Source organism: Phascolarctos cinereus, unplaced genomic scaffold (assembly GCF_003287225.1).
Source record: "Phascolarctos cinereus isolate Bilbo 61053 unplaced genomic scaffold, phaCin_HiC Scaffold_726;HRSCAF=1367, whole genome shotgun sequence".
NCBI classification, from domain to species: domain Eukaryota; kingdom Metazoa; phylum Chordata; class Mammalia; order Diprotodontia; family Phascolarctidae; genus Phascolarctos; species Phascolarctos cinereus.
This window is the reverse complement of record NW_027556098.1, coordinates 367,437,252-367,464,533: the sequence shown is the minus strand read 5'-3', so window position 1 is coordinate 367,464,533 and position 27,282 is coordinate 367,437,252. Positions and strand designations below refer to the sequence as shown.

Below are 27,282 nucleotides of genomic sequence, written 5' to 3'. Positions count from 1 at the left end.
TAGAGCAATAGATTCAATTTTATTAATATAACAAAAGGAACACACAGTACATTCACCATAGTCTAAGGCATTCTTTGAGGTTAACATGGGGAAGTGGAAGTGAGTTTCACTTTCTACATTTCCCATATCCAGGGTTAAGATGTTTCTTTATACATTCAGTCGACCAAACCCTAAAGTTCCATTTATTAACCTACATTTGTCCTTACAAGCCCAGTGCTGCTATCATCAGAAAAACTCCAAGTAAAAGACCTGGCAACATTAGAGGAGAGAGAGAGAGACAGAGACAGAGAGAGACAGAGAGAGAACCTGCATATATTCTTAACCAGTTCTTCCACATTTTATAAGTACTCTTTCATACTGAGTGAAAAATACTCAGAATTCCTAAATCATCCCTCTTGTTCTTTCCTGACTCCTCCTTGATACTCTGAATCCCAAAGTTTAATGGTTCCATCCCAGTGGTAGTGAAATATTTTTTCTGGGATCGAGGCACTGATAAAACCCAAGGTAAGAGGAAAGGAGACTTCCAGACTTGGAGGTGTTCAGGGCATAAGGCTCCCTTTCTGGGTGAAAGTACAAAAGAACAAACCATATTTGAGTGATTAGGATTACTTTCCCCCATTTTATCAGCAATAAAATTGAGGCACATGGGAAGGGTGAACTGCATGCATTGAGGTAAAGGCACCACTGGGAAGGGGACTTAGATATTCCCAATTTTAGACCCCATCTGGTGAGTCTAGCTTCAGACACAAAAAACCCTCTCCCAAAGTAGAAAGAAACACTGAGTTAGAATCACTGAGTATTGGGAGTAAAAGAACCTTGGACAGCATATTGTCCATCTCTCACATTTACAGATTTATAGGCTCCGAGAGAGGAAATGATTGGCTTAAGGTCACTTGATTAGTTATGGTGGAGCTGGGATTAGAACCCAGGTCTGAATTCCAACACAGTGCTCTTCCCACTCCATCAGAGCTTAGCACTGTTCCTGAATAAAACCAAGGTAGATCAAAAGCAGTCATCTCTGTTGGAAGGTCTCCCCAAACCCAGTCTGTTTACAGAACTATTCCCAGGCAGGCTTTCTGCTGTAGAGTCGAGCCTGGGCAGCAGAGGAAGCTTTTCCCTCACGTGAACTCGCTGGTGTTTGTGGAGGGCAGAGCCCTTACTGAAGCTCTTCCCACACTCAGGGCACTCGTGAGGCTTCTCTCCCGTGTGGGTACGCCAATGGGCACTGAAATGTGAGCTGTTGTTGAAGCCTTTTCCACATTCACTACACTTGTAGGGCTTCTCCCCTGTGTGTATTCTCTGGTGCACAACCAGGCTGGGGCTGAGCCTGAAGCTCTTGCCACACACTTCACACCGATAGGGCTTCTCTCCTGTGTGGATTCTCCGGTGTGCAGTGAGGCCTGCCCCATCACTGAAGCTTTTTCCACATTCTAGACACTTATAGGGCTTCTCTCCTGTGTGGATTCGCAGGTGGGTATTGAGGTGTGACCGCCAACTGAAATTTTTTCCACATTCGAGACACTTATAGGGTTTTTCTCCTGTATGTATTCTCTGGTGCATGGCCAGGTGTGACCGCCAACTGAAACTTTTCTCACATTCGAGGCATTTGTATGGCTTTCCTTCTGCAGAGGATCCTTTCTGAGTGGTGGGATTTTGTAAATCCTCTTTGGCAGTCAGTTTTCCTTGTCTTTCTCTGAGGTCTCTCTCCCATGGTTGCTCTGGTTTGTACTCATTTTCACAGTTTTTCCCCCAGTGAAGAAGCTGAGTTACATCTCCTTCTGCTTCCCAGGGTTGCCTTTTCTCAGAAATGCCCTGTTTTTGAGTCTCTTCCTTATTCTCACTCTGGATCCTCAACTCTGGGAAAAACCACAAGAACAACAAAACTGGATGATTTCAACCAACCCAATTAGTTGGAGAAGACAATTGAGGGCTCGGTAATATTCAATTCTACCTTTCAGCTAGATTCATAAAACTTACCCATCTTCCCCTGCAAGTAAGGATCTGATGGTAAAACAGGCATTTTGCACATGTGGACAAAAGTGCATGGAAAGAGACGTGCTCAAAATCTGGTCGTTTCAGGCTATCCTCACTGTCCTCCTCCTGCTACACACTGCTCCTTGTCACATCTAGACCTCTGCTCATGTTCTCCTGGCCTGAAGTGCTCTGCCTAGCCGCATCCCCCTTTACCATTCCATACTTTGAGGTCTGGCTCCAAGGGTACCATGGTTGTTATCGGTCTGCAATCATGATAGATACAATCCTTTCCAGCTGCTCAGGTGCTCTACCCACACTTATCCGAGCCCTACAGTAATCCTAGGAGGTAGAGACTGCACGTGATATTATCCTCCTTTTCCTGCCGAGGCTCAGGGCGGTTAAGTTACTTGCCTATGGGGACAGGTCAGCATTCTAGCCAGCAGGCTGACTGTTTTGTTCATCAGGTCTCACCACTGACAATTTGAGGCCTCATTCACTTTCTGTCTTCCAAATTCTTGTAGCATTTTTATTAGATAGCACACAAGTTAGCACTTTAGCTATAGTCGTGGAATAAAGGAATTTTTTTTACCCAGAATGTATAGGTATGGAAGCTGAGGCCCCAGGTGGTCATGTAACTAGATAGTGGCAGAGCTGGGACCTTGGTGGGCTAATTCTTATTCTCCCAATTATGTTTTCTATTAGGCTGTTAGTTCCTTGAGAGAAGTGACCATGTTATACACCCTTTCATAGGATATTATTCGCAGTGCCTTGCTCAGCGCTAAGCAAATAACAAACCAAAAAACACACATGCACTGATTAATGTAGTTAATCAGTTTCAGCCTATGGATGGAAATGAACCCAGATCTCTGGCCTTCTTGTCTAATGTACTTGCTACTAAACCAGAAAGATCCCCTGGCTTGGATAAAGCCTGCGAATTAAGGTGGGGGGGTGGCAATGACAGGGGGAGGGCTACATTCCAGTGAAAAATGAGACTCATCTTACCAGCTGAGACTTGGACGAGAGCAGGGACCCCAGGACTCTTGGCTTCTCTGATGGCTGCTTCATCACTGTCACAATCTTCCAGTGCCTCCTCACTGTGCCAATTGTCCCGCTCCTGCTCTTTGGGGTCAGCGTCGCTGCCTGCCTGCCCAGGGTGGGGTGCTACCTCTTTCAGGATTCCAGTGGCTGCTACGGCTGCTCGGGCATTCACCAGGGCATCCATCTCGTCATAGAAAGCGCAGGTGTCCGGGGCGCGGCTGTTCCCTGCCTTCCTGTAGCTCGTCTGGAGGCTGTTGAACTTCGTGCGGCACTGCTGCAGCGTCCGCAGGAAGCCCCTCTCGCGCAGCCGCTCAGCAATGGCCCGGTACACCTGCCGGTTGGGGTGGCGAGTCCGGAGCTTTTCGTAGAACTGAGATTCACTGAGGATTGCCAGAAAAGCCTTGGTTTCCTCATAGCCCCAGTGCACACCTGACAAAGGAAGAAAAATTTCAAGCTGTCCCTAAGGGTGAACAAAGTTTTCCACAGTGCTCTGCTCCCTCCTTCGAGCCCTTTAACATTCTCCCTGTGTTTTGGTTATCTGTGTGTGTGCCTGACCCCCCCTCTTAGGTGGGAAGCTCCCTGAAGGCAAGCAAGGACCTTGTCTTACTTATCTCAGCATCCCCAGGAGCCCAGACCACAGGGAACCTCGCACAGCACGTATTCAGTTCATACTTGAGGAACAAATCATTGACTAAATGCCTTTGGTAACAGCACTGACAAAGGACCCAAGTGCTACCAGGTAAGCAGGGCTTCTGGCACGTGACTGGTGTTCTATGGATTGAAAGATGAAGAGTCCAGAGGACGTTGGCTGGCCCACAACAAATGCACGCTGAGTGGCTGACCCAAGCTCTGTGTCCATGAGAGGCTTCTCTGCCAATGGGAAACTTCCCTCCCCAGAAAGCTGGCCAGCTATTTATATTGGGAAGGAGCTGGAGGAACTGAGAAGAGAAAGGGAGCACGTGGCTATCAGGCCCCATCTGCCATGCTCCGGATTCTCTGGGCCCTTTGACACACGTTCCATTTTTTCCATGCTTTGTTTTTCCTTTTTACAACTCACAATGATCTCTCTGAGGTAACCATCTGTCACACTGCCCAGTGGGGGTCCAGTTCTACAGGTCATCAGTGATAATTGGCCTTCCTCTGTGAGACCAGCTATCCTATCAGTAGGATTAAACTGCCTTTTGGAGGGAGACATTCCATAGTTCCACATTTCTCTGGGGTAAATGGAGGCACAGGGCTTGGGTTAAAAATTGGGTGGGGTTATCTGTACCAACAATTGTATGTTAAAGAAAAGTGGTCCAGACAGAACTCCACACTTGAAGCCAAGGTGAGGAGGCTCTGCCGGCTCTCCAGGTGGGGGTGGGGTGCAGACTGCAGATGGTTAAACTGTTCCAGCAAAGTGAGCCCCCAGTACTCTCTTGGAGTAGCTCCAGCTCCTGCAAGTGTCCTAGCACAGGTCAAAAGCAAATGCCCTTTATTTTCCTCGTGATACTCTCTTTCTACCTTTGAGTCTGGGGTAGAGCTAAGGGATTCTCACAGTTTGCTCTGAAAATCCCAGCCCTGGTAAAAGCCTTACCCTAACACTGAGCCACCCTAAGGACTGGTACCATGTTGAAAGGGGCACCTGCTATGCTACTACTTCAGTTGCCACACAGTATGAGAAAATCAGGGGAGCGATAACAATAATGATGATGATAATGAATAATCATGATTATCCGGGGGGAGAGGAGCTCACTGGTCAGGCCTGCCTACCGAGCCAAGGGCCCTGATTTCCACCATGCTCCTACAGCAGGAGTGCAGACTCTCAGAGTAAGAAGAGATCATCTAGCCCTACCTCTACTTCAACAAGAGTCTCCTCTACCATGTATCAGACAAGTGATTATCTAATCTTTGCCTGAAGACCTCCACGGAGGGGAAATCTGTGGCCCAAGGACCAGCCCATTCCACTTAGCTCACTGCCAGAAGTTTTTCCTTGTGTCAAGCCTAAATCTGACTCTTAGAAACTTTATCCGTTGCTACTGGTTCTGTCCTCTGGGACCAAGCAGGGGAACTATAATCCCTTTTACATGTAACAGTCCTTTAACGACTTAAAGAGAGATGCCATATCCATCCTGTCTTGTCTTCTCTGGGCTAAATGTGCCAGTTTCTTCAATCAGTTCTAGGCCTTTCACTGGCCTGGCTGCCTTCCTCTGAACACATTCCATCTCATCAATGTCCTTCCTGAAAGGTGGTGCCCAGAAATGAACACAGTACTCAAAATGTTGTCTTCACAGTGGAACTAATGCCATCCTAGTACTGGACACCATGCTTTCCTTAATTTAGGCTAAGAATGCATTAGTTCTCCTGGCTACCATATCGCACTCTTTACTCATATTTAACTTGTAGTCCAATGGGAACCCCCAGATCTCTGTCAGATAAATGGTTGTCTAGTCACTCATGCCCCATTTTATGCATACTTAAGAAGCTGATTTTTAGAACCTACATATAAAATTACATTTGCCCCTATTAGACTTCATGTTATTAGATTTGGCCTAGTGTTCTAACTTATTAAGACCTTTCCAAATCCTGTCATCCAGTCTGTTACCTATCTAGTCACTGCTTTCTCTAGGACCTTTCTTATGTACTTCTAACACGGCATCTCCTTAACTTAACTTCCCCTGGGGGTATGAAAGAGCAATTCACAGTTTCCAATAGGATTAGAACCCCATGCCAATACTCTATGCCCTACATCATTCTGCATTCCTTTTTAGAGAAGGTGTCCAGGCCTAAAGAGATCCTTACCTGTTCGACTCTGGAAAAGCGCTGCAGCTCTGAGGCCTTTGGGCTCCCGGGTGAACACCTTTCTGTCACGGTCTTTGGCTGTGGCCCCCTTTCCAGGGTTCCCTCGTCGCCAGTCCTCTGGCTCCTGTCCCTGGGAGTCAGAGTCTCCAGCTGTCCCCCCGAGTGGACAGATGATCCCCTTCATAGAGTAAGTTGGTTTAATGGCAGCCTGGGAATGCATGAGGGCTGCTATCTCTTCATAGAAGGGACAGGTCCCTGGGGGGTGGCTGGTTCTTGCTTTCCGGTAGCTGGTCTGGAGGTTTTTGAATCTGTACCGACACTGCTCCAGTGTCCGGAGGAAGCCATGCTCCTGCAGCCGCTTGGCGATGGCGCGGTAGACTTGGCTGTTTCTGTGACAGGTCCGGAGTTTTTCAGAAAATGAAGTCTCACTGAGAATTGCCAGAAAGACCTTGGTTTCCTCATAGCTCCAGTGTACCCCTGCATATTTCTCGTCCTCTGCACTGCCCAGCTCTTGGTCCCCCTGGTCTTTTACTTCCTTCTTTGCTGGAGCCTGACAAGGTTTTCCTTCTTCCTCTTTGGGGTGGGAATCTCTGCTGCTCTCCCTTTCCTCCAGTCTATGGCGATCTGAGTTCCATGAGCCTTTCCTCGAGTTCTCTCGATGGGCCACTTTGGATTTAGGATCTGGAGAGGCCAACAGGGGAGGAATAAAAAGCAGCTACAATAACTGGTGTTGTAAACAATTCAATTAAACATCTATTAAGTGTCTACTGTGTGCAAGGTTGCCTGTCCCAGACGCTATCTCCTAGCTGATTTAACAATTTAGAGAAAATGAAAAGATAACGTTCAAGGGTAGACAGAAACTTAGAACAATTTGCACTCTGGGCTGTGCAAAGACTGTGGCTTCCCTGGAGAAGAGCCCTACAAATTCTGTTTGTATTGAGTGTAAAAAGGCCTTGGGAGGCCTGGGCTATGAGTTGGTGTGGTAGGGGTTTAGGGGTCTCCCCTCCAAGAGCTTGTATCCCTACCAAAATTCTACCCGTCCTTTTTTTTTTTTTTGGTGAGGCTATTGGGGTTAAGTGACTTGCCCAGGGTCACACAGCTAGTAAGTGTCAAGTGTTTGGTCTGAGGCCAGATTTGAACTCAGGTACTCCTGACTTCAAGGCCTGTGCTCTATCAACTGCCCCACCTAGCTGCCCAGGTTTCCTGATTCCTAAGCCAGCGTTCTTTGCATTACCTTATTCCTGCCTATCTTCTTCTTGTAAGAACTTTTATTTTGTTTGCTTATTATCCAGAATAAACTCATTCTTGGCTACCCCGGTTAATGAAACTAAACTAGGAGCCCTTTTACAAACACACACACTGCAATCGGAGCTGACTCTGGGTAAGGGATATGGCTAATTGAGGTAAACATGCAGGATTGATTTGGGGGATATCTGTACTGTCAGAGGAACCATGTGGAAGGTGGCAGGCAAAGAAGACTGCCTGGAAACTGGTTCTTGTATTCATTAGGGCATGGACTATCTATTGCCTCTTTTTGTATTAGTATTAGTGATTAGCATAGGACCTGGCACATGGTAGGTGCTTTTAAAATGTTTATTGATTGATTGATTAAGTCAGCACCTATGTCTTTTGTGATAGTTCTAAGAATCTGAGAATATTTGAACTGGAGAATGCCAGCAGGGGTGGGGAATCTGTGGCCTTGAAGCCACATGTGGCCCTCTAGGTCCTCAAGTGCAGCCCTTTGACTGAATCCAAAGTTTTGAGGACCTAGAGGGCCATATGTGGCCTCAAGACCGCAGGTTACCCACCCCTGCTAGAGATAATCTGGTCTAAGCTCCTCACTTCACCTATGCAACAACCCAGGCCAGGGAAATACAGTGATTTGTCTAAGGTGACCCAGTGAGTTAGTCACAGTGATTAGTATTCCGGCTTCTTAACACTCCTCCGTCTGCCGTCCTGTCCACTCAACCACGTCCTCTCAACAAACGCTTCTTTCTCCTGTCTCCTTCATGACCACACGTAATGAAGCTATGCTTGCATAGAGGGGCAGTAGCTGGAAGGGGGCAGTAGGAACTGCCTCATGTTCTGCACTGTGACCTCTAAAGCTTGAGAGAAGGGTTTGGCCCAAGAAGAAGAAATACACACCAAACTTTATACATAAAACCCAGCTTGACTCTAGGGTCTTTTAGTTCCATCTCCTGCAGTGTGAAGTCCTGGGGATGAGTGAACAAGATACTCTTCACAAAGCCTCCCACCATAGACTAATGGACAAGATGGAAAGTCAGGTGGACTTGGAACTTACTGAACAACTAGAACAAAAGAACGTTGATTAGTGAGTTGGCGGAAGCTGGAATGGGGTCTCTAGAGCCTTGCCTAAGGCTTTTGACCTTGGTCTAGCTTTGGCCAATGCTTTTTATCAATGATTTAGATAAAGGTATAAATGGTTATAGATGACAGGAAGCTGGAAGGCATAGCTAATACGTGACGGAATCAGACTCCCAAAAGATCTGAAAAATAGCCTGGGAAAATGGCCCAGTCTAATAAGATTCTATTCATTCCTGTCATATTTCAAGTCTTCAGAAAAAAAAAAAGGTCAAATGAATAAGTTGAGGATGAAGACAGGGCTGGACAGTTCATGTTAAAAAAGACCCAGAGGTCTGATGGAAGTTTGCCGGCCTAATGCTACTCGATGGCATGCAGTATGTTTCCAGTCTAAGTGGTAGCGAAAATAATTGAAAAAATCAAGTGATATCAGGAACCAGCCTATTGTGATCCAAGCTATTATAGGATAAGCATATTAATAAACATGGACTTGCATGTAAGAACTGACATGAAAGCTATCAACCAGGAAACAGAAGATCAGAAAGATGTGGGCCAGTCATGTACTTGGAGATGGTGATGGGACAGCCTGAGAGAGAACTGCACCACCTCCATGGAGGAGTCCAGTGTATTGGGTACATCTCTGATGGAATATTTATGAGACAACAAGGACAACAATCACAAAGGATGAGCATGGATGGATGTGTGGCATTACATACCATCAAAGACAGGACCCAAATCAAGAAGATCATGAAACTTAGCAGCAAAAAAAGAAATAAGGCATCTAGGATGAGGAAGGAGAAAGTCGCATTCTCTTTTTTTTTTTTTTTGCTTTTTTTGGTGAGGCAATCAGGATTAAGTGACTTGCCCAGGGTCACACAGTTAGTTAAGTGTCAAGTGTCTGAGGCCAGATTTGAACTCGGGTCGTCCTGACTCCAAGGCCAGAGCTCTATGCACTGCGCCGCCTAGCTGCCCCTACTGTATTCTTTTGTAGAAGGAATTTGTGTTTAAGTAAAGGTAGGACTGGATGACCTTTTAGGTCCCTTCCAAGTCTGGTATTCTATGATTCTATACTAATAACACCACATCTGTGACATATTACATGTTGTACTGTGACTAGGTTAAAGGAATTAGGGATGTTTCACTTGGAGAAGACCTGAAGATGAGGTGAGGGGATGGGGGAAGAGAGGCAGACTTGCTCTGCCCGCCTCCTGAGTGACCACAAAAAGTTACAGGGAGGCATAATTTGGATTAATAGAAGGAAGAAATTATTGACTGTTAAAATGGCTCAAGAATGGAATGAGTTGTTTGGGGAAGTAGTAAGGTTCTATCATGAAAGGTATTCAAGAAGAGGATGGATAACCTTGGTGATGTTGCAGGGAAGATTCATGCTTCGGACAGGATCTGGCCCTTAGATCCCTTCTTAATCTTAAGAATTTATGTCACCATGACAACTTTTAGACAAACCAGTGAACATGTGTTGATAAAATGTTTACCACGGCCAAGATAATTAGGTGAACAAAAGGCTGATTATCTGAGTAGATTCAGGAAAGAGGCCATTTTCACAGTATTCCCATGGTGGATGACTGAAGCAATCTGTGTTGAAATGGCAGCCATATATAATCTGGTTCAGGCCAGTGCGATAAACTGAATCATCAGGAAACACTTGTTTATCCAGAATGCTTTGGGAATGGAGGTCTTCTAGGGTACTGAATGCTGTTGTTAATTGAGTTACCACACATACCACATGCCACATGTGGGTCAATACATTTAAAGAATTAGGATTTAATAAAATATGTCTAATAACACCAAAAATATAACTGACTTTATAGAACACTTCGGAGTTTGCAAAGCACACAAGCACATTTATACATACGTTCACTCATCTGATAGTTTAACAACCCTGTGAGGTGGGTACTACATGGAATATTATCTCCATTTTTACTAGAAACTAGAGCCAGGGAAGGTAAATGATTGATCTATGGTTACACAATGAGCGCGAATCAGAGGCTGGATATGAAACAAGGCTTCTCCTGACTGCAAGCCCCGCGCTCTGCTCTCTACCTCACTGCCCCACACAATGCTCACCATGACTGAATGTCTTTGAACACTGAGAACCTTGCAGTACCTCAAGGCCATCATTATGAATATTGAGTATTACTGGACAGAGCCATCAGGTAATAGATTCTAGTCCTTTGTGTACATCTGGTAATTTAATTTTGTGTAAATAGAAGTTGACTTTAGAGAAGAAACTTTTTGTTATATTGTCAGTGTTTATCCCAAGGGTATAACTGTGTTCTTCCCTTCTTTCTGAATCTGCTGCTCTTAATAATCTCAAATCAGTGGCACCGTAATGAAGAATTTCGCTACTGATACTCTGTAATCTGGCCTGATTGTTAAGTAAACAATACATTGTGGGGGAGGGGAATGACAAGAACTGTTACCAAATTGGGGGCCACTAAAACACAAAGAAAAGTGTCACGACACCACAGGCAAAAAGACGAAACAAAATCCTCATTCTACCGATGCCTAACTGAAGACATTTTCATTAGGTCCTTACCCCAGCAGCCAGAGAATGGGCCTTGGGTGCCTGGCATCTTGCCCTTATGGGTCAGTTCCTTGTCAATCGTCTCACTGGCATCACAAGCCTCTGTCCCCTCCTCGTGCTCCTGGTTCTCTGGTTCCTCAGTGTCAACACTGCTGTCCCTTTGTAGAGAAGGATCCCAGGTTTCTCCCAAGGTGTCAGGACAGGAAGCAGAGGTGTGGGTGCTCAGTAGGGTGGCCATCTCCCCATAGAAGGCACATGACTCTGGGGCTCTTCCAGTCTTTGCCTTCCGGTAACTCGTCTGGAGGTTTTTGAATCTGTAGCGGCATTGCTCCAATGTCCGCAGGAAACCCTGCTCCCGCAGCCGTTCAGCTACCGCTCTGTATACTTGGCGGTTTTGACGACGGGATTGGAGTTTTTCTGAGAACTGAGGTTCACCAAGGATTGCAAGAAATGTCATGGTTTCCTCATAGCTCCAGAGGACTCCAGAGACTTTTGTGTCTGCTGCATCACACTGTTTCTGCTCCTCCCAGCTTTTCACGTCTTTCCTGGCAAATGCTGGGCCAGACCTTACTTGTTCTTCATCTGTGTGGGTGTCTCTTGGATTCTCTGTTTCCTCAGAGCACTGGAGATTTGGGTCCCGTGGGTCTCTTCCTTGCTGTAATGGCAAAGTGATGTTGGACTTGGGAACTGGAAACTCTGCCGTTAAGAAAGCAAACAAGGTGTAACAGTATACGATCATTATAAAGCTGTTCTTGGAATTCAATGGGATATATCGGGGACATTCCTAGGGAATGACCAAGAGACCACTGTATGACCCTAAACATTCTCCTTCAAGTCACTGAGAGGGGAGAATAAGGAGACTTAGTGATTTGGTCACTGTGAGAGTTTCATAGAGTTGTATGAGCTCAGAGGTCAGAGCCTCACCCTGGGGATAAGAGAGAATCAGGGGATATTAGGGCCAGAAGAGATTGTGGGAATGATTTAATTTAACCACCTCATTTTATAGATGGGGAAACTGAGAACCAGAAAGGTTCAGTAACTTCAATGGCAGAGCCAAGACTAAAAATTAGCTTAAAAAATAAGCTGGGTAGGGAGTGATTTGTTAGGGCTAAAGAATATATTTAAGTTATAAGGAGAAGTCAGAAGACACCTTTAAGAAATTCAACTCTTCTGTCCATCAGGGAAGTCCTTTCATGAGCAAGGGAATGCACAAACTCTTAAGATACAAAGTACAAAGAAAAAAAGCCAACTATACAAAGCTTTATGGAATAGTCATATATAATATGATTATATATATAATATGAATAATAAATTGCTTGAACTCAGGGGTTTACAAGCAATTCAAGGAATTACAGAAGGTCAAAACTGGAAGAGAACTTAAAGATCATCTGGTCAAAGTTTTCGTTTTACAAATAAAAAACTAAGTCTTGGAAAGAAGTGATTTGCTCCAGGTTACATCACTAAGAAGTAGCAGCTGGGATCTGAATCCAAGTTTCCAAGCCCCTCCCCCTCTGCTATTTTGCTGTCCATTGATTGGTTCCAGGTGAGGCAAAATCACATCATTTCACCATTTAAGCTGGACTGGATTGTCAAGCTCCTATGCTAGAAAGAGTCAATCTAGACCCATCTAAGAGCAGGTACTTTTTACTTCAGCAGATTTCAACCTCTTTACACCCAACCAGATGGCTTTTGTGAGTTGCTGTGGACCAAAGAATACATGGACTAGTGGCCAACCTTCTAGTAATGAGTCTACCTGAACTTAGCCATGTGAGCCTCAGATAACAGATACCTAGTATGCCATCTGGCCCATTCCTGAAGCAGACCAGAGCTTGTACTCTACTGGTATAGTTTTCAAAAGTCCAGAGTCATGTCTACACCACTATGAGGCAGGACTTTAGTAGAGAAAGAACAGGCCACCAACAAAATAAGCCTACATCACAATTTCTCTGGTAGAGGCTAAGAGTATGCTGAGTTCAAAACTATTTTCCTCTGTCCCTTTTCTCATTCTTCATCTTGTATCTGTGAGCAAGAAAGAGATGTTTGGGAAGGAAAACATAATCTTAGCTGACCATCAAAAAAAGTGTCAGGAGAACAGAGGCATAGAAAGTAAACTTGAAGAGAGCTGCCTGGTGAGCCAAGTGGTTGTGGACCAATTGAAGGGCAATGGAGGTGCTCTGGGTCATACAGCTCTTCTATAAAGTAGATAACCAACATGATGAAGACTGAAAGTTGATGGTTCTACTATTGGGAGTACAACACACAAGGGCAGCAAAGTTCTTTTCTCCCTCTGCTCAACATCTGAGAATCCCACAATAGAACAAGGAAGTAGGGGCTAAAGAGAAAAGGAAGAACTTGAAAGACATAAAAATTCTGAAGTCTGTGGAATGTGCCTCTAAGTAGAGTTTCAACAAGTGGAGACATAGGGTGATTTTAAGGGCAAAGAATAAGCGAGACACAGTGCTTCTTAAACTGTGGGTCGTGACCCCATATGGGGTCGTGAAAAATTTAGCAACAGTAAAAGGTTTCTGAAAGTGCAAGGACCAAAAACCAATTCAAAATCAAATGTGTAATGAATCCGAGATATTTCTGACAGTGCTAGCCCATGCTGCATTGCACAGCCTCCCTGCAGCCTTGGTTCTGAACACACAGCATGTGCACTCTGCACCGAACATGCCCTCAAACCATGCCATGCCAACAAATGCTGCTGAAACTTGAAAAGGGGTCACAAGTGGAAAAAACTGAAGAAGTCCTGAGCTACAGGGTCTTTGGAGAGCCCTCCTAGTCTTGTGCTTCTATTATGGACATCCTTGAAGACCGGAGGCCATTCACTTTAACCCTCACAAGGCACTGGGCTCAGTGAGGTGGACACCCTCCGAAGTCTCAGGGAATTATGAGTTGTAAACCCCTGAAAACTTCTCATTTATGAGGGAAATAAGTTCTTACCCAGCAAGAGCTCATTCCCACAATCCTCTCCCTCGATGTCCTTGCAGAGGTCCTGAGCAGGGTTTCCATGGCCTGGGGCTTCCTGTGAGAGGTATAAGGGCACATCCTCAAATGTCACTGACCCACAGGCCTCCCAGTCAGGATTCAGAGCTCACAGGCATTTCATATTGCCCGATTAATACAACAGGGACAGCTGAGGTCCAAAGGGAGGAATTCAGGAAAAATAACTGGTGGGGTTGAAGACCATCAAGTGTGGGCTTTTTGTCTAGGGAGGCAGTGTTACACTTAGAGAAGTCTAAGGAATGAGAGAACAAGGGTTAACAGGGTGGGCCTAGTCTCCAAGGCACAAACATTTCAGAAAAGAGAAGCAAACCACAGCTTACCCGGGACTCAGCTACCATCTTGTAGTCACCAATGCTTTTCATCTTAGGAAGGGCAGAAACCTGAGGAGCCAGACTGTCTAAGAAGAAAATGGAGATACGTAAGTCCCAGTTATTTTCCAGATGGCCATATTCATATTTTTTTTTTTTGGAGACACATCTATTCTGAGCATCTGCTGCTCTGTATCCACTTAAGACTATGCATGTAGCTAGTACTGATGACTATTTGGTCCTATCATTCTTCAAGTTCAATGACTTTATGCACTTGACCAAAACTGACATGCTCTATGCATTAGATGGTCACCCTGTTCTGAAGCTCCTTGCTCCCCAAGGTCTGTTGTTCTGATTCTCTGGCCTCGGTGGGGACTGAGAGAGGGAGAGCCACCTTCAGAGTGCCAGGACAAAAATGCCGACCGCACATGAGAGTAATCACTCATAGCAACAAAGACAGCATCCTCTTGTGTGATGCCACTTGGCCAGTGCCAGGGAGGCTAGACCTGTGTGTTCTTCCACTCAGCACCTCCTCCCCCAGTCCCTCCCCCGCCTTCTTCTCCAAACCATGGATCCCTCTTCCTAGCATAGGCTACTCCCCAAGCCATCTTAGAATACATTCTCTGCTTCTCACCACTCTTGTGCAGGGGTTTGGGCTCCTCCAGAGGGCTCAGCTGCTCCAGTGTTTCCCAGTAGGGGCTCTGTATTCCCTTCTCCTGGGACGCTCTCTCTGGTTTGATCTCTGCTGAACCTAACTGGAAGCTTCGTGATTCCTGTGCTGTACCCAAGGGTGCTGGCAATTCAGAAAGCACTTCCTGTCCCTGTATACAAAAGGCGACCTGGCAATAGCATGCTTCCCATCACTGAAGTTCTTGTGGGGATTCTTGGTGAAATCAAAGTGAAAATGCCCATAGGGAGATAGAGGAACCCAGGACAGAGGAAGAGTAATTAAAGTGGCAATGATGCTGGCTGTGACCACTGCCCAGTGCTTTACAGTGGACATCCACCACTTTATCTGTGGTTACCTCCTTTGATACCCACAATAGCCCTGGGAGATAGGTAGAGCAACAACTATTGTTCCCATTCTATAGATGAGGACAGTAAGATTTGGGGATGCTAAATCATTTGCCCAGAGTTACATCACTACTAAATAGGAGCACTGGAACTGAAACCTAAGTCTTCTGACTCCCAATCCAGAGATCCATCCACTACACCACACTGCCTTTTTAATCAAATCTATTATATTCTGAGGACAGCAATTTGTCATCTAGAGCTTTTAAAGAAAGAGAAGCCAGGTCTAGGGTAGGCAGCTGCCCTAAAATCAAGTTTTCAATCATTTGCATTCCTGTCCATTAATCAGGTAACCAAAAATCCTTATTGAGCACTTACTGCATGAGCAAGGTACTGTGTTAGGTGTCATGGAGGGAGAAAAAAGATATACTCATTGCCCTCAAAGAGCTCAATCGACTTAGAGAGACTGCACGTGTGTGTGTATTTATATATGCATATAAAATAACACACTATCAGGGACACTCTACTAAGTGCCAGACAAGTGGCGCCAACACTGTACATTACAGGGGCTCAGAGAAGGGGAAGATAATATCCGTCCAAGGTAATCAAGGAAGACTTCAAGGGGGAAGATCTGAATTGGGCCTTGAAGGATGGGTATTTTGACAGTCACACAGAAGGTCATGGGTATCCTCGGGCGGGGAGGCCAGTATGAACAAAGGCCCAGAGACTTTTAAAGCATGAGCCACATTTAGGGGACAGTCTATCGACCATTTTAGCCAGAGTACAGGACTGGGAAACTAGATCGTCCTGACTGTGAGGGATCTTGAAGCAGCACACTGATTTTATCATGTTGGCAATGGGAGAGTTGCAGCTTGGGAGTGGCATGAAACCCTAAACTACTATGATGTAGGCCACTCCCAAGCAGGTTCATCATGTATAGGCCCTGCCTATACCTGGTTCCCAACACACTGCTAAATGTCATGGGATGAATTGGGTCCTGTCTCTTCACCTCGTAAGGCCAAACTGGAGCGGTCAGACCTGAGATGGCCCTGAGAGTCCATCCTGGAGTGGCCCAGGATTAACCTTTGTTGGGAACACTCTACAGAGGACAGGATGACTATGGAGTCTCTCTGGATACTTTCGTTTCTGGAATGGTGGGACTAGAAGAGATAGAACGAGTCAGATCCAAACTTGCTGATCATGGGGATGGCCTAGAACGAGAAAAGCCAACAACCCAGTGAGCCACAGGGGAACCTTCTAGAGGTGGCTGTTCCCACTGCTACCAGTGCCACTGTCTCACGGTCCCAAGACCAAACATGCCTCCTAGAATGTCACTTTCAAATAAAGATAATCTAGAATTGCTCTGAGCCCTTCTATACACCTTGGTCTGGATTCATAACTATATGAAACTTTAAAGCAAGGGGATAAGACTAAATGTGCTAAGCCAGTAACTCCGAGACATAGGTGAGACTTCTTGTGGATCTGGGTATATGCCATGGGACTCACAATTAATATAAATTAAGAACTGAAATTATTCTTAGGTACCATTCAGATATCCAGAGGACCCAAAGTCTGTCCTTCCCAGGGATCTGAAGCCCTTTTTTCAGAGGAAAAGGCAAAGGCTCTGATCTCAGTGATCTCTACAGCATAAAATGCCATGACCCCCAAATTTGTTTTGGCCAAGACAACTCTAAAAGAATAAAGCATACATTGAGTCATTAAAAATTTGTAGTGTAAAACTTCCCAATAGGCAACCAGGTAGGGATGAGAATGGAAAAGGTCATAGATCATAGATTTAGTACTGAAAGAGACCCTAGAAGTCATCTAACTCAAGCCACTCATTCTGTACCCAGCAGGTGCTTAAGTATATTCATTTTACAGAAAAAGAAAATGAAGCCTACTTGGAAGGGCCAGGATTTGAACTAGCACTCTTCCTACCACATTTAGTTTTCACATCAATCAATCAAACCCTAATTAAGGACCTACTAGGTACTAGGCATAAAAGTAAGTAGGACAAGTGGGAAGGGACCTCAGTGATATTCCTAGAACTTAGTATAGGGGGTCAGGCAGACTATGGGATACAGGATGACTCAAAAGCATTAGAATTACTGCTAGGGGACCCTTGTGCTATCACTAACCAAAAAAATACAGTGCTAAGTGTGAGAACAGTACCATGTCTGGTGCTACATTTAGCAGTCACTGCCAAGAAAGTGACCACTTTGCAATATATCTAAAGTGTTTATAAAATATGGCTGGGAAAGAAATTGAGCTTCCTGTGAGGTAAGTCCTTGGCATTCTGTTTTCTATGTCAGACAATTTAAGGTCAGAAATAATGGGCCTGAGGGATGCACAGGTAATGAGAGTTTAAGGATGTATGGATGCTCAAGTGCTTCAGGAGTAATCCTTTAGGTGCAATAATTATTTCTATTAGCAATAAATATAATATAATGTTTACTAACTCTTTAGGAGTGAGGCTAGTCCAATTAAAATGTGAGTAGAGACAGTCTTGGAGAAATCAAAGTCCATTTGCCAGGACAGAATGCAAGATTATCTTATATTCTTCAGATGAACGGAGAAGTGATGTATCTTTGATGGACCATGATACATTAAACAAAACGTGTGTGACTGTATGTTTGTGCATGTGCAAATGTGGAATTCTCTCTTCAGGGCTTCCTGGAAGAAATGATTAAGAAGCATTCCCATGAATTAAGGTCCCCCATGTTTTCACTATCTTCTACCAAGAAATAGCTTCCCCCCTCCTCTCCAAATCCTGGTCAACCCTTCAAGGCCCAACTGAAGTGCCACCTCCTCCATGGAATCTTTCCTAACTACATATTAGTCTCTTGTTCTTTTCTTCAAATTCTTAGTCTGTGTTCAATCAGTAAAAATGCTTTAGCAGTTAATTGACATCTATGTTTGATGTTTTGTCTTCTTTTGCCAACCTGATAAGTTCCTTGAGGACAGGTATTCATTCTTAGACTTCTGTATCCCCCACAACGTCTAGTGGGTGCTCAATAAATATTTTTTAACTGATTAGTTCAGCAGTACTTTTGTTTGTTTTTCTCAATATGGTGCAGGAAGTCTGGGCAAAAGTGTTGCATCACCTAGACCCCCAAATAAGAGAACTGGAGGTATGTATATATCTAAATTAACAGCTGGAGCTCATGTATGGCCGACTTTGGGAACCAGATAATCTCTCAAGAGAACAGCTAGGCTCCTGTGTTTCTCAATTTAACTTTAGTCTGTGACTATTTTGTCACCAGGACAATATAACTCTAATTCAAAAGCAAACTGTGCCTAAGCGCCATCCAGGACAACTTTGGCTCTTCAAATTCAGAGGCTAAGTTAACAGATCCAAGTTATTGGGCTGAGGGGCAGAGGTCAACCAGAACTGAGGGTTATGGCTATGGAAGGTACTGTGGTGGGCACAGAGAATATATACTTACACAATGATTCAAACTAAAGGCACCCCCATGAGACAGGAAAGATGCTTGAACTGAATTTTCAACAGAGAGAGAAGGAAAATCCCGAGATGCTCCACCTACTCTCAATTGTGCTGTCTTTCCTAAAAATACTACCTTGAATTTCTTTTCTAATTGTTGCTGCATCCTCACTCATTTTGTATTCAGAACAACCCTCTGAGGACAGAGCTAGCATCCTCATTTTACAAATGAAGAAAATGAGACACAGAGAAATGGAGTGACTTGCCCAGCTGTCTTGAGGTTGAGCTGGGATTGGCACCTACATCTCCCACTTCCTAGAGCAATGCTCTTTTCATTAGCCCATGCTGGTCTCACCCGCTGATCTGGTCTCTTGGGCTCTTTTTGCCAAGTCTCCACCAGGGTCACTGCCTCCTCTGTGTTCTTGGGATGATGGTCCCATACCCAGGCCTGCAGCTCCTCTGGCAAGATGCTCAGGAACTGCTCCAGGACCAGCAGCTCCAGGATCTGCTCTTTTGTCCGTTTCTCTGGCTTCAGCCACAGACGGCAGAGCTCTTGGAGTCGGAAGAGCACTTCATGAGGCTGAGCAGACTGTTCATACTGGAACTGCCTGAAGTGCTGGCGGGAGGCTTCAGAGTCAGGGTCATATCCCCAGAGATTAGAGTCTTGACCTAGGCAGGAATTTTCCTCCAGTTTCACTAATAGGAACTCCTCCTGATATGATGGGGCAAGAACAGTGGCCATCGTTTGTCTTGGGGGGAGAACAGCCTTGCTCCAGTGCAGGTCTGAATTCTAAGGCTCACATCTCTGTTTGTCTGAAAAATCACTTGGAGCTGCTCCTGCAAAACATGGTGGGGGTGGGGAGGGGAACAAGGAGGGGTGAGATAGAGAGAAAGAGAGGACTGAGCAGGAGGAAAACAGAAACCTAATTATCAGGTCCCTTAAGAGTGCCTCTGTATTTGTTACAAATTATTTGTCTTATATTTATTACACTTGTAGCAAATGAACATTAACAATATACTTTAGTAACACAGACAAATAAGGTATTTGAAAATAATTTGAAAACAGTTTTACAATTATTTACAATATCAAAGACTAGTAGGATGGAATATGCAGTGTACCTATGTGAATTCAGTTATTGTTCAGTCACATCTGACTTTGTGTGACCCCATTCTGTGGTTTTCTTGGCAAAGATACTGGAGTGGTTTGCCATTTCCTTCTCCAGTTCATTTTAGAGATGAGGGAACTGAGGCAAACAGGTTAAGTGACTTGTCCAGGGTCACACAGCTAGTAAGTGTCTGAAGCTAAATTTGAGCACCAGGCCTGATGCTCCATCCACTGCCCCACCTTGCTACCCCACCTATGTAGACAGGTGGGCCTCAAAACATGTTATATATATATATATATATATATATATATATATATATATATATATATAGTTCTGAAATTGTGTATTATAAAAAAGGTGTTGATTTTATTTGAGATGAATCTTCCTACTTTGCTGTTCTCTGTATATGAGATTCCATCTTCCCCTCAGGAGTCATTGAATAGACTGTTTCCCATGCCCAGAACATTCTCTCTCACTCTGGAATCCCTAACTCCTTTCAAGGATCACCTCACGTGCTGCCTCTTTCAAGAGATCTTTCTGATTTTTTCCATTGTTAGCGCTCCCCCACTGGGTGAAACAGATCACTTTGTATTTCATTATCTATGTTCATGCTGTTTCTCACCTATGGAGTGTAAGTTTTTTTCAATATTACATGAAATAGAGACTGTATCTGTAATGCCTGGCACAAGCAGGTGCTTCATAAGGACTTGTTGGATTGACTTGGTGAGTGAGTTCCAAAGATATCTTCCCTCATCTCTTCTTAGAAAATTTGACTTTCCTGCCCTATGAAGTTGAAAGGCTATGAACCATGAGAATAGCCAAGTCTACTCAGTTATTCTGAGTGTACACGAGGAAAGTACATCAGTGGGCAGAAGGTATGAACAGTTCTCAAAAGAAGAATGATAAATTAGTAACAACTATATGAAGAACGTTCCCAGTCACTAGTAAGAGAAGGGCAAATCAAAACAACTTTGAGGTTTGACCTCATATCTGAACATTGTCAACGCTGGAGGAGTTATAGAAAAGTAGGCACACTAATACACCGCTGGTGGAGCTGTGATTGGTCTAACTATTCTGTAAAGCAATTTATGATTATGCTAAGAAAGTAACTAAAGTAATCTAATTTCACTAAAAATTGAACCTTTCGGCCCAGAGATCCCTCACTCACTACACGACATATGCCTCCAAAATGTCAGTGATAAAATGGTTCCAGATACAACAAAACATTCATAGCAGCTCTTTTTGTAGTAGTAAAGAACAGAAGATGCTCATCAATTGGGGAGGAGCTAAACAAGTTCTGATAGAGGAATGTAATGGAATATTAATTAGACGTAAGAAATAATGACTCTAACAAATACAGAAAAGCTTGAGAAAGCTCATATGGGCTAATGCAGAAGGTAGCAGAGCCAGGAATACACTATAACCAAGTGATTATAACAACATAAGTGGAAACAATTATGACCAAGCTTGGCCCCAAAGAGGTATGAAAATGCACCTTGCTCCCAGAACACAGCCTAGGAATGTACATGTTGGTTAACCGTGGCTGGTAATTTTGGTCTATTGTCACGACTCCACCCCATCCCCCTTTTAACTGGGCAGCTGGGTGGTGCAGTGGATTGGGAGCTAGGCCTCAGATACTTAGCAGCTTCGTGACTCTGGGCAAGTCATTAACCTCTGTTTGCCTCAGTTCCTCATTTGTAAAAACAGGAATAATACTAGCACTTACCTCTCTCAGGGTTGTTGTGATGATCAAATGGGATGATATTTTTAAAGTGTTTAGCCCAGTGCCTGCACATAGTAAATGGTTTTTTTATTATTATTATTATTAGTTATATGATGGCTTTCTAGGAGGAAAAGGGAGTATTATTTTGGGAAATGAAGGTGGTATAAAAACAAATAATACCAATACAAAAAGACTGTTGAAAGTTATCTCTGGGATAACAGAAACCTAAGTCAGAAAAAAACTTTAAAGAATTAAATAAACACCAGGATATCTACTTAGCTAGAAAACAGGAACTGAGCTCAATTCCAGAAGAGTCAGACAGCACTGACTGCTCAACACTAACACTGACACTGGAGGAGCCACCATAGTTTCTGTCCTCAGGCACTTATAGGTTAGTAGTGGGTGATAAAATCCCCACAAATACAAACTGTATAAATATAAGTAACAATATAACAACAACAGTAATTCATGTTTCTATAGCTTTTTCACATTTGTAAAACACCTTCCTCACAACCACCCTTTGAGGGTAGATTGCACCAGTATCAGCCCTATTTTCCAAGTGAGGAAAGTGTATACACCATAAGAGATGAATTCTACATAGTGTACTTACATACATACATAGATACACATAGTAACTATGACTGTACAGACATAATTGCAAGTGTGGGAAGGAAGCACAGAGAGCGTGAAAACAACTGGAGTCAGGTCATTAAGCTGGAGAGACGGTCTCAGGGAAGATGCTGAACTTGAAGGATTTTGGTGGGGAAGGGTTCAGTTGGGCATTCTAGGCAGAAAGGGTCGTACTACGCAAGTCTCAGAAACAGAAGGAGAGGGAAGAGAAGGAAGTCTTGCTAGCCAGACTAAATACTATAAACCGAGGGGCTAAAGGAAATGAGGGCACTCAATTAATGGAAGGCCTGATCAGTAGAGGGCTTTACGTTCCATTATGAGGCATTCTAATTTGCTCAAAGGAGTAACTGGGCCCCACAGGAGAATCCTAACATGAGAATGACATATTAAATTGTGATAAAGAGAATCCTTAGAGATTTATAAGGGAAAGGGGGAGAAACAGGAAGCCTGGGAGAGAGGTTGTTCAAGTAACAATAAAAGCAGTTGACATTTAGAGAGCACTTTAAGATGTACAAAGTGCTTTATATACGTTCTCTCATCAGATATTCACAACAGCCCGTAGGTGCTGTACTATCACCATTTTACAGAGAAGAAAATCAAGGCTCCATTGCCCAAGATCAGCTATAGCTAGCATGTCTTTGGTGGGAGTGTGGTGGGAGGTGGAAGGAAGACAGCACCCTGACTGAAGGCCATATTTCATTTTATATGAAATGGAAAAAGTTACATAACCAGAATCTAATTTAGAAAAAATAAGCAAAAGAACAAGGTGACGGACTAGCGTGAGGGTCAAAGGCTTGAGTGAAGGTAAAGATAATACCTGAGAGATTGAAGAAGAGTTGGGGAGAAGGGGGGTGAAGTAGGGGAGAAGGAAGGAGAAAGAGACACACTAAAGAGCATGGGCAGGTCCGTGCTCTGAACCACCCCCTGGAGAGGAGAAACCGCAGTCTCTGCGGCTGAACACAAAGCAATTTTCATCTCGGGTTTGCAGAACAGAACAATTCAATTTAAATTTGCTTTGACAAAAAAATGAATTAAGTGATTCCTTGTGTTAAGCACTATATTCTAAACTGGAAGAAGTACAAAGTTCAGATAAAACATGAGTCATGTCCTCATAGAGATTGCAGTCTAAAAAGGAGGTGCAGTACAAACAGAACCAATATTAAATAATACACTGTCATTACATAAGACAGATGCAAGCAAAATGCTGTGTGAGGTTCAATGGAGGAAAGTGCATTATCAATAGGGGGCTAGAGAAATTACAGAATGTTTTCTGGAGAAGTGGCATTCGAGTTAGACTTTAAAGGATAGCCAAAAATCCAACAGGAAATGGGGGAAGGGAGGACAATTCCCAGAACAGGAAACAGCTTAAGCAAAGGTGCCAGAGGTAAGAAAAGGCAAAGCATGAGAGTGGTCCAGTCTGGAGTCCTGAGAACATGGGAAATAATGAGATAAGGCTGAGTGGTGCCAGAGCATGGATGACTTTGAATGTCAGGATTCAGACGTCTAAACTTGATCCACTAGGACAAGGGTGGGGAACTTGCAGCCTCGAGGCCACATGTGGCCCTCTAAGTCCTCAAGTGCAGCCCTTTGACTGAATCCAAACTTCACAGAACAAATCCCCTTAATAAAGGGATCTGTTCTGTAAAGCTTGGACTCTGTCAGAAGGCCACCCGCAAGGACCTAGAAAGCCACATGTAGCTTCAAGGTTTCAGGTTCCCCACCCCTGCAGCAGGACATAACGAGGTTTCTGAGCACCAAAATGACATTAGATTTATGCATCAGTATAGCAATGGCAAGAAGGCTAGACTGGTAACAAGGGAGGGAGGAAGGCAGGGAAATGAGTAGGTAGTTAAAAAGAGAAGGAATGAGAAATGTTTGGTCTGGAGAAGAAAAGACTGAGGGAGGGCAGGATAAAAGGAAAGGTTGTCCAATAATTAGAGCTAACCCAGAGAAAAATGGGCTGCATTAGGAAGTGGTGGCTTACTGCTCACCGGCCGACTTCAAGTGGGTACTATAGTATCACTTGTCAGGAGTGCTGTTCATGAGTGGGTTGGAAGAGATGATTTCTAAGGTCTCTCCAGGTCTGAGATTATATGATTCTATGACCCCTTCGAAGATAATAGGTGAGTAGTAATGAGGGCCTCTACACTTAGGTTCTGGCAGTGGAAATAAGGAGGGATGGCTAAAGGAGATAATGAAGAAGTAGAATCAATAAGATCTGGCAAGTAACTGCTTAGATAGGAGCAGGGCCTGGAACTGTGGTTTCTTAGCTTAGGGCACTCTGGGTGAAGAAATTTTCAGTACCAGTTCAGGTTGGCACCTTTTCTCCTTCCTCCAGTCTTAGAGGGCTGCCTGAAGCACTAAGAGGTTTAAGTGACTTGCCCAAGTATAGCAGTATAGCAAGTGTAGCAGTACACACACACATATATACATATATATATATGTGTATATATATATATATATATATATATATACACACACACACAGACATATATATGTATATATACATATATATGTATGTAAACTTATACTAGCTATACTACTATACTTGGGCAAGTCACTTAAACCTCTTAGTATATATATGTATATATGTATGTATGTGTGTGTGTGTGTGTATGCATATAAAATAATAGAGCCAGTATAGCAGAAATGGCACTTGAACCCAGGATCTTCCTGGTCTTGAGGCCAGCTCTGTGTCCACTAACATGAGAAAGGCCACTAAGGTTTTATATGTGGGGTTCTAGGTAAACTGTGGGGTCATTGACAGAAATAGTGAAGTCAGAAGGAGGTACAGATTTTGTGGGGAAAGATGAGAAGCTGGACTTCAGACATACTTAGTTTGAGATAGTAGGAGGATATCCAAGTAGAGATTTTATTTAGGCAGTTTCATGGCTCTAGAACTCATCTAGGCTAGAGAAAGAGATTTAGGAGTTCTCTTCATAGGCTGGATCATTGAAGCCCTGAAAGCTAATTAGGTTGCTGAAGGAGAGAATATAGAAAGAAAAGAGCCAATGGTGGAAGTCTGGGAAATATTAAAGAGTAGACAGAGGATGATAAATCAGCAGAGACAGGGAAACAGCAGTTTGAAAAGCCAAAGGAGGGCAGAGTATCCACTAGGAGGGAAGTGGTGAACAATGTTAAATGCTACAGAGAGGTCAAGGATAATGATTGAAAAAAAAAGTCATTGAATTTGGTAATTAGGTCACTGGTGACCTTCAGAAAAGTAGAGACAGAAACCAGATTGCAAGAAGCTGAGAAAAGAGTGAGCGGTAAGAAAGAAGAAGTAGAGATTTTTTCCCCCAAAAAAAGCTTGTCTGGGAGGGAGAAGAGATGGGTGACTGTAGCAGGATTCAGTAGAAGAATTAACAGAAGATTGTTTTTAAGAATGGGGAGACCTGAGCATGCTTGCTTGTTGAATGAATAGATGGGAAGGGGCCAGTGGAAGAAAGATTCAATGTGAGAGAAAGGGGGAAGGGAAGGACAGAGAGTGATGGAGGATGAGGGAAGAAGGGAGGGAGGAAGGAAGAAAGGAGGACTAGGAAGAATGGAAGGAATAAAGGAAAGAAGGAAGAAATAAAGGCAGGAAGGAGGAACAGAGGGAAGAAAGGAAGAAAAAAAGAAGGAAGGAGGAATGAAAGGAAGAAAGAAAAAAAGAAAGTTAAGAAGAAAGAAAGGGAAATGATGGTTGAGATAAGGTCCTGGAAGAGATAAGAGAGGATGAAATCAAGGGCACCGATATGGTCGTAGCAAAGAAAGCCAGACTGGCACAGTGAGTAGAAAGGCAGCCTTGAAGTCAGTTAGATTTAGGTTCTAGCACTGCCTCTACCATCTTTGACCATAGGCAAATTACTTAACCTTGTAGCATTCCAGGTAACTCCCTAAAGGCTATGTTACAAAAGGGGTTACTTTTGAGAAAAAAGAAGAGAGAATGTGAAATGATGCTAAGATTTAAAGAATGAATGAGGGAAACTGAGGGAACTCTGGGAACATGACCTTAATCTACTCAGTAAAACAGAAGGCTATGAGAGAGAGTGAGAGAGAGCGCGCGTGTGCGTGCGTGCGTGCGTGCGTGTGTGTGTGTAGGAGGGGGATTGTGAAAAAAGAAAAAGCTTGGAACAGTTTCTGTGGAAGAATGAATTTAGGAGGCAAGAAGCAGAGTAAAGCTTCTAAGGAGCAGTGAGGGTGCACTGTTCAGGTTCTGTATTTTAAATTTATAGAGGGTGAAATCATGAGCTCAGTAATCTAGGGAAACATCACACGAGGTAATGAGGGCAGGACTCTCCCTTTGTTTAGATATTCTAGGTTAGTATCTAAACAAAGTTATTCAATAAGCCCCATACCTACCCACTCGTTCATTCAATTTATTAAGGGTCAACCGGGTGAAGAAGCTGGGCCCTAGCGCTGGCAGGGAAATGCCTCAATTTACCGAAGAAGAAACCGAAGCACAGAAATAGGAGATCTGCCCAAGGTCACACAGATAGAAAGCTGGAATTCAACAAGCGGTTGTTGAAGGCAGCTAGGCGATGTAGTAGATAGAGGACTAGATCTAGAGGCAAGAAGACTCGAGTTCAGATGTGACCTCGAAAGTGTGACCCTGGACAAACCACTTCATCTCTGTCTGCTTCTGTTTTTCGACTGTAAAATGGGGACAATGACAACACCAGCCTCTCAGGGTTATGAGATTAAATGAGATAACCTTTATCAAGAGATAAATAAATGCTATCTATTATCACTGATAAGGGTTTTTTTGCGCAGGGCTGACGATAAAAGGACGAGGAGGAAACAGAACTCTGCTCCCTAACCTCCGGATCCAGCTCTTCTTCCACTGTTTGGGGCAGCTTCTCAAAACATTCAACAAACGCTACGGAGAAAAGTGGATTCGGGGTAAAGTGTCATCTATGACCCTGGGTTTGGGAGTCAGTCTGAGGACCTGGGGTCGAGTTCCCACTGTGCGAGGAACAACTTGTCCCCTCTCTGGGACCCAGTTTCTTCGACGGCAAATGGGGGAGGGTTGCACCAGATGGCCTCTGAGGTCCCTGCCAGCTCTGAGCGCTGAATGTGGAATCGGAGTTCCTGCCGGACCTCAGTCTTCCCAGCTGTAAAATGGGCAGGCCGCTGCGGGGTCTGCTCCGGCTCCCGGGCCTCGCACATTCTTCCGGCCAAAGGGGCTGCGGCGTCCAGGCATCTGTCCCAGGCCGGCTGGGGAATAAAGCGCCCCCACCCCGTCCCCCACTCACCAGCCCCGACCCGACCAGCCTGTCCCGGTGCCCAGTCAGCTTTTCTCTGCAACGCTCAGCTCCGCTCAGCTCGCTCGACGGAAGCCCCTGAGGGCTCTACACGCGGGGGACCCTGGGACTCCAGGTCCTTGCGCCGCTTCTCTCCCGGGAGACGGGCGA

The 27,282-nt window shown here is 44.3% G+C and overlaps 1 protein-coding gene across 3 annotated transcripts; it reads right to left on the bottom strand.

The window, feature by feature from the left end:
• LOC110206213 (zinc finger and SCAN domain-containing protein 20-like) lies at positions 1–27,282 on the bottom strand. 3 transcript variants are annotated; one of them, XM_020983401.2, is made up of 9 exons: positions 27,124–27,282; positions 18,783–19,264; positions 14,609–14,795; positions 13,987–14,063; positions 13,604–13,685; positions 10,673–11,356; positions 5,794–6,474; positions 2,977–3,441; positions 1–1,856 (listed from the first exon to the last, which is right to left on the bottom strand). In XM_020983401.2, exons 2-9 carry the CDS (start codon positions 19,167–19,169, stop codon positions 1,003–1,005), a joined length of 3,417 nt encoding a protein of 1,138 aa, XP_020839060.1. In that variant the 5' UTR covers positions 19,170–19,264; positions 27,124–27,282; the 3' UTR covers positions 1–1,002. The 3 variants fall into 3 exon arrangements, with proteins under 3 accessions (XP_020839060.1, XP_078001636.1, XP_020839062.1); XM_078145510.1 differs by lacking the exon at positions 27,124–27,282 and adding an exon at positions 26,689–27,104; XM_020983403.2 differs by lacking the exons at positions 14,609–14,795; positions 27,124–27,282 and having other exon boundaries at positions 18,783–18,969.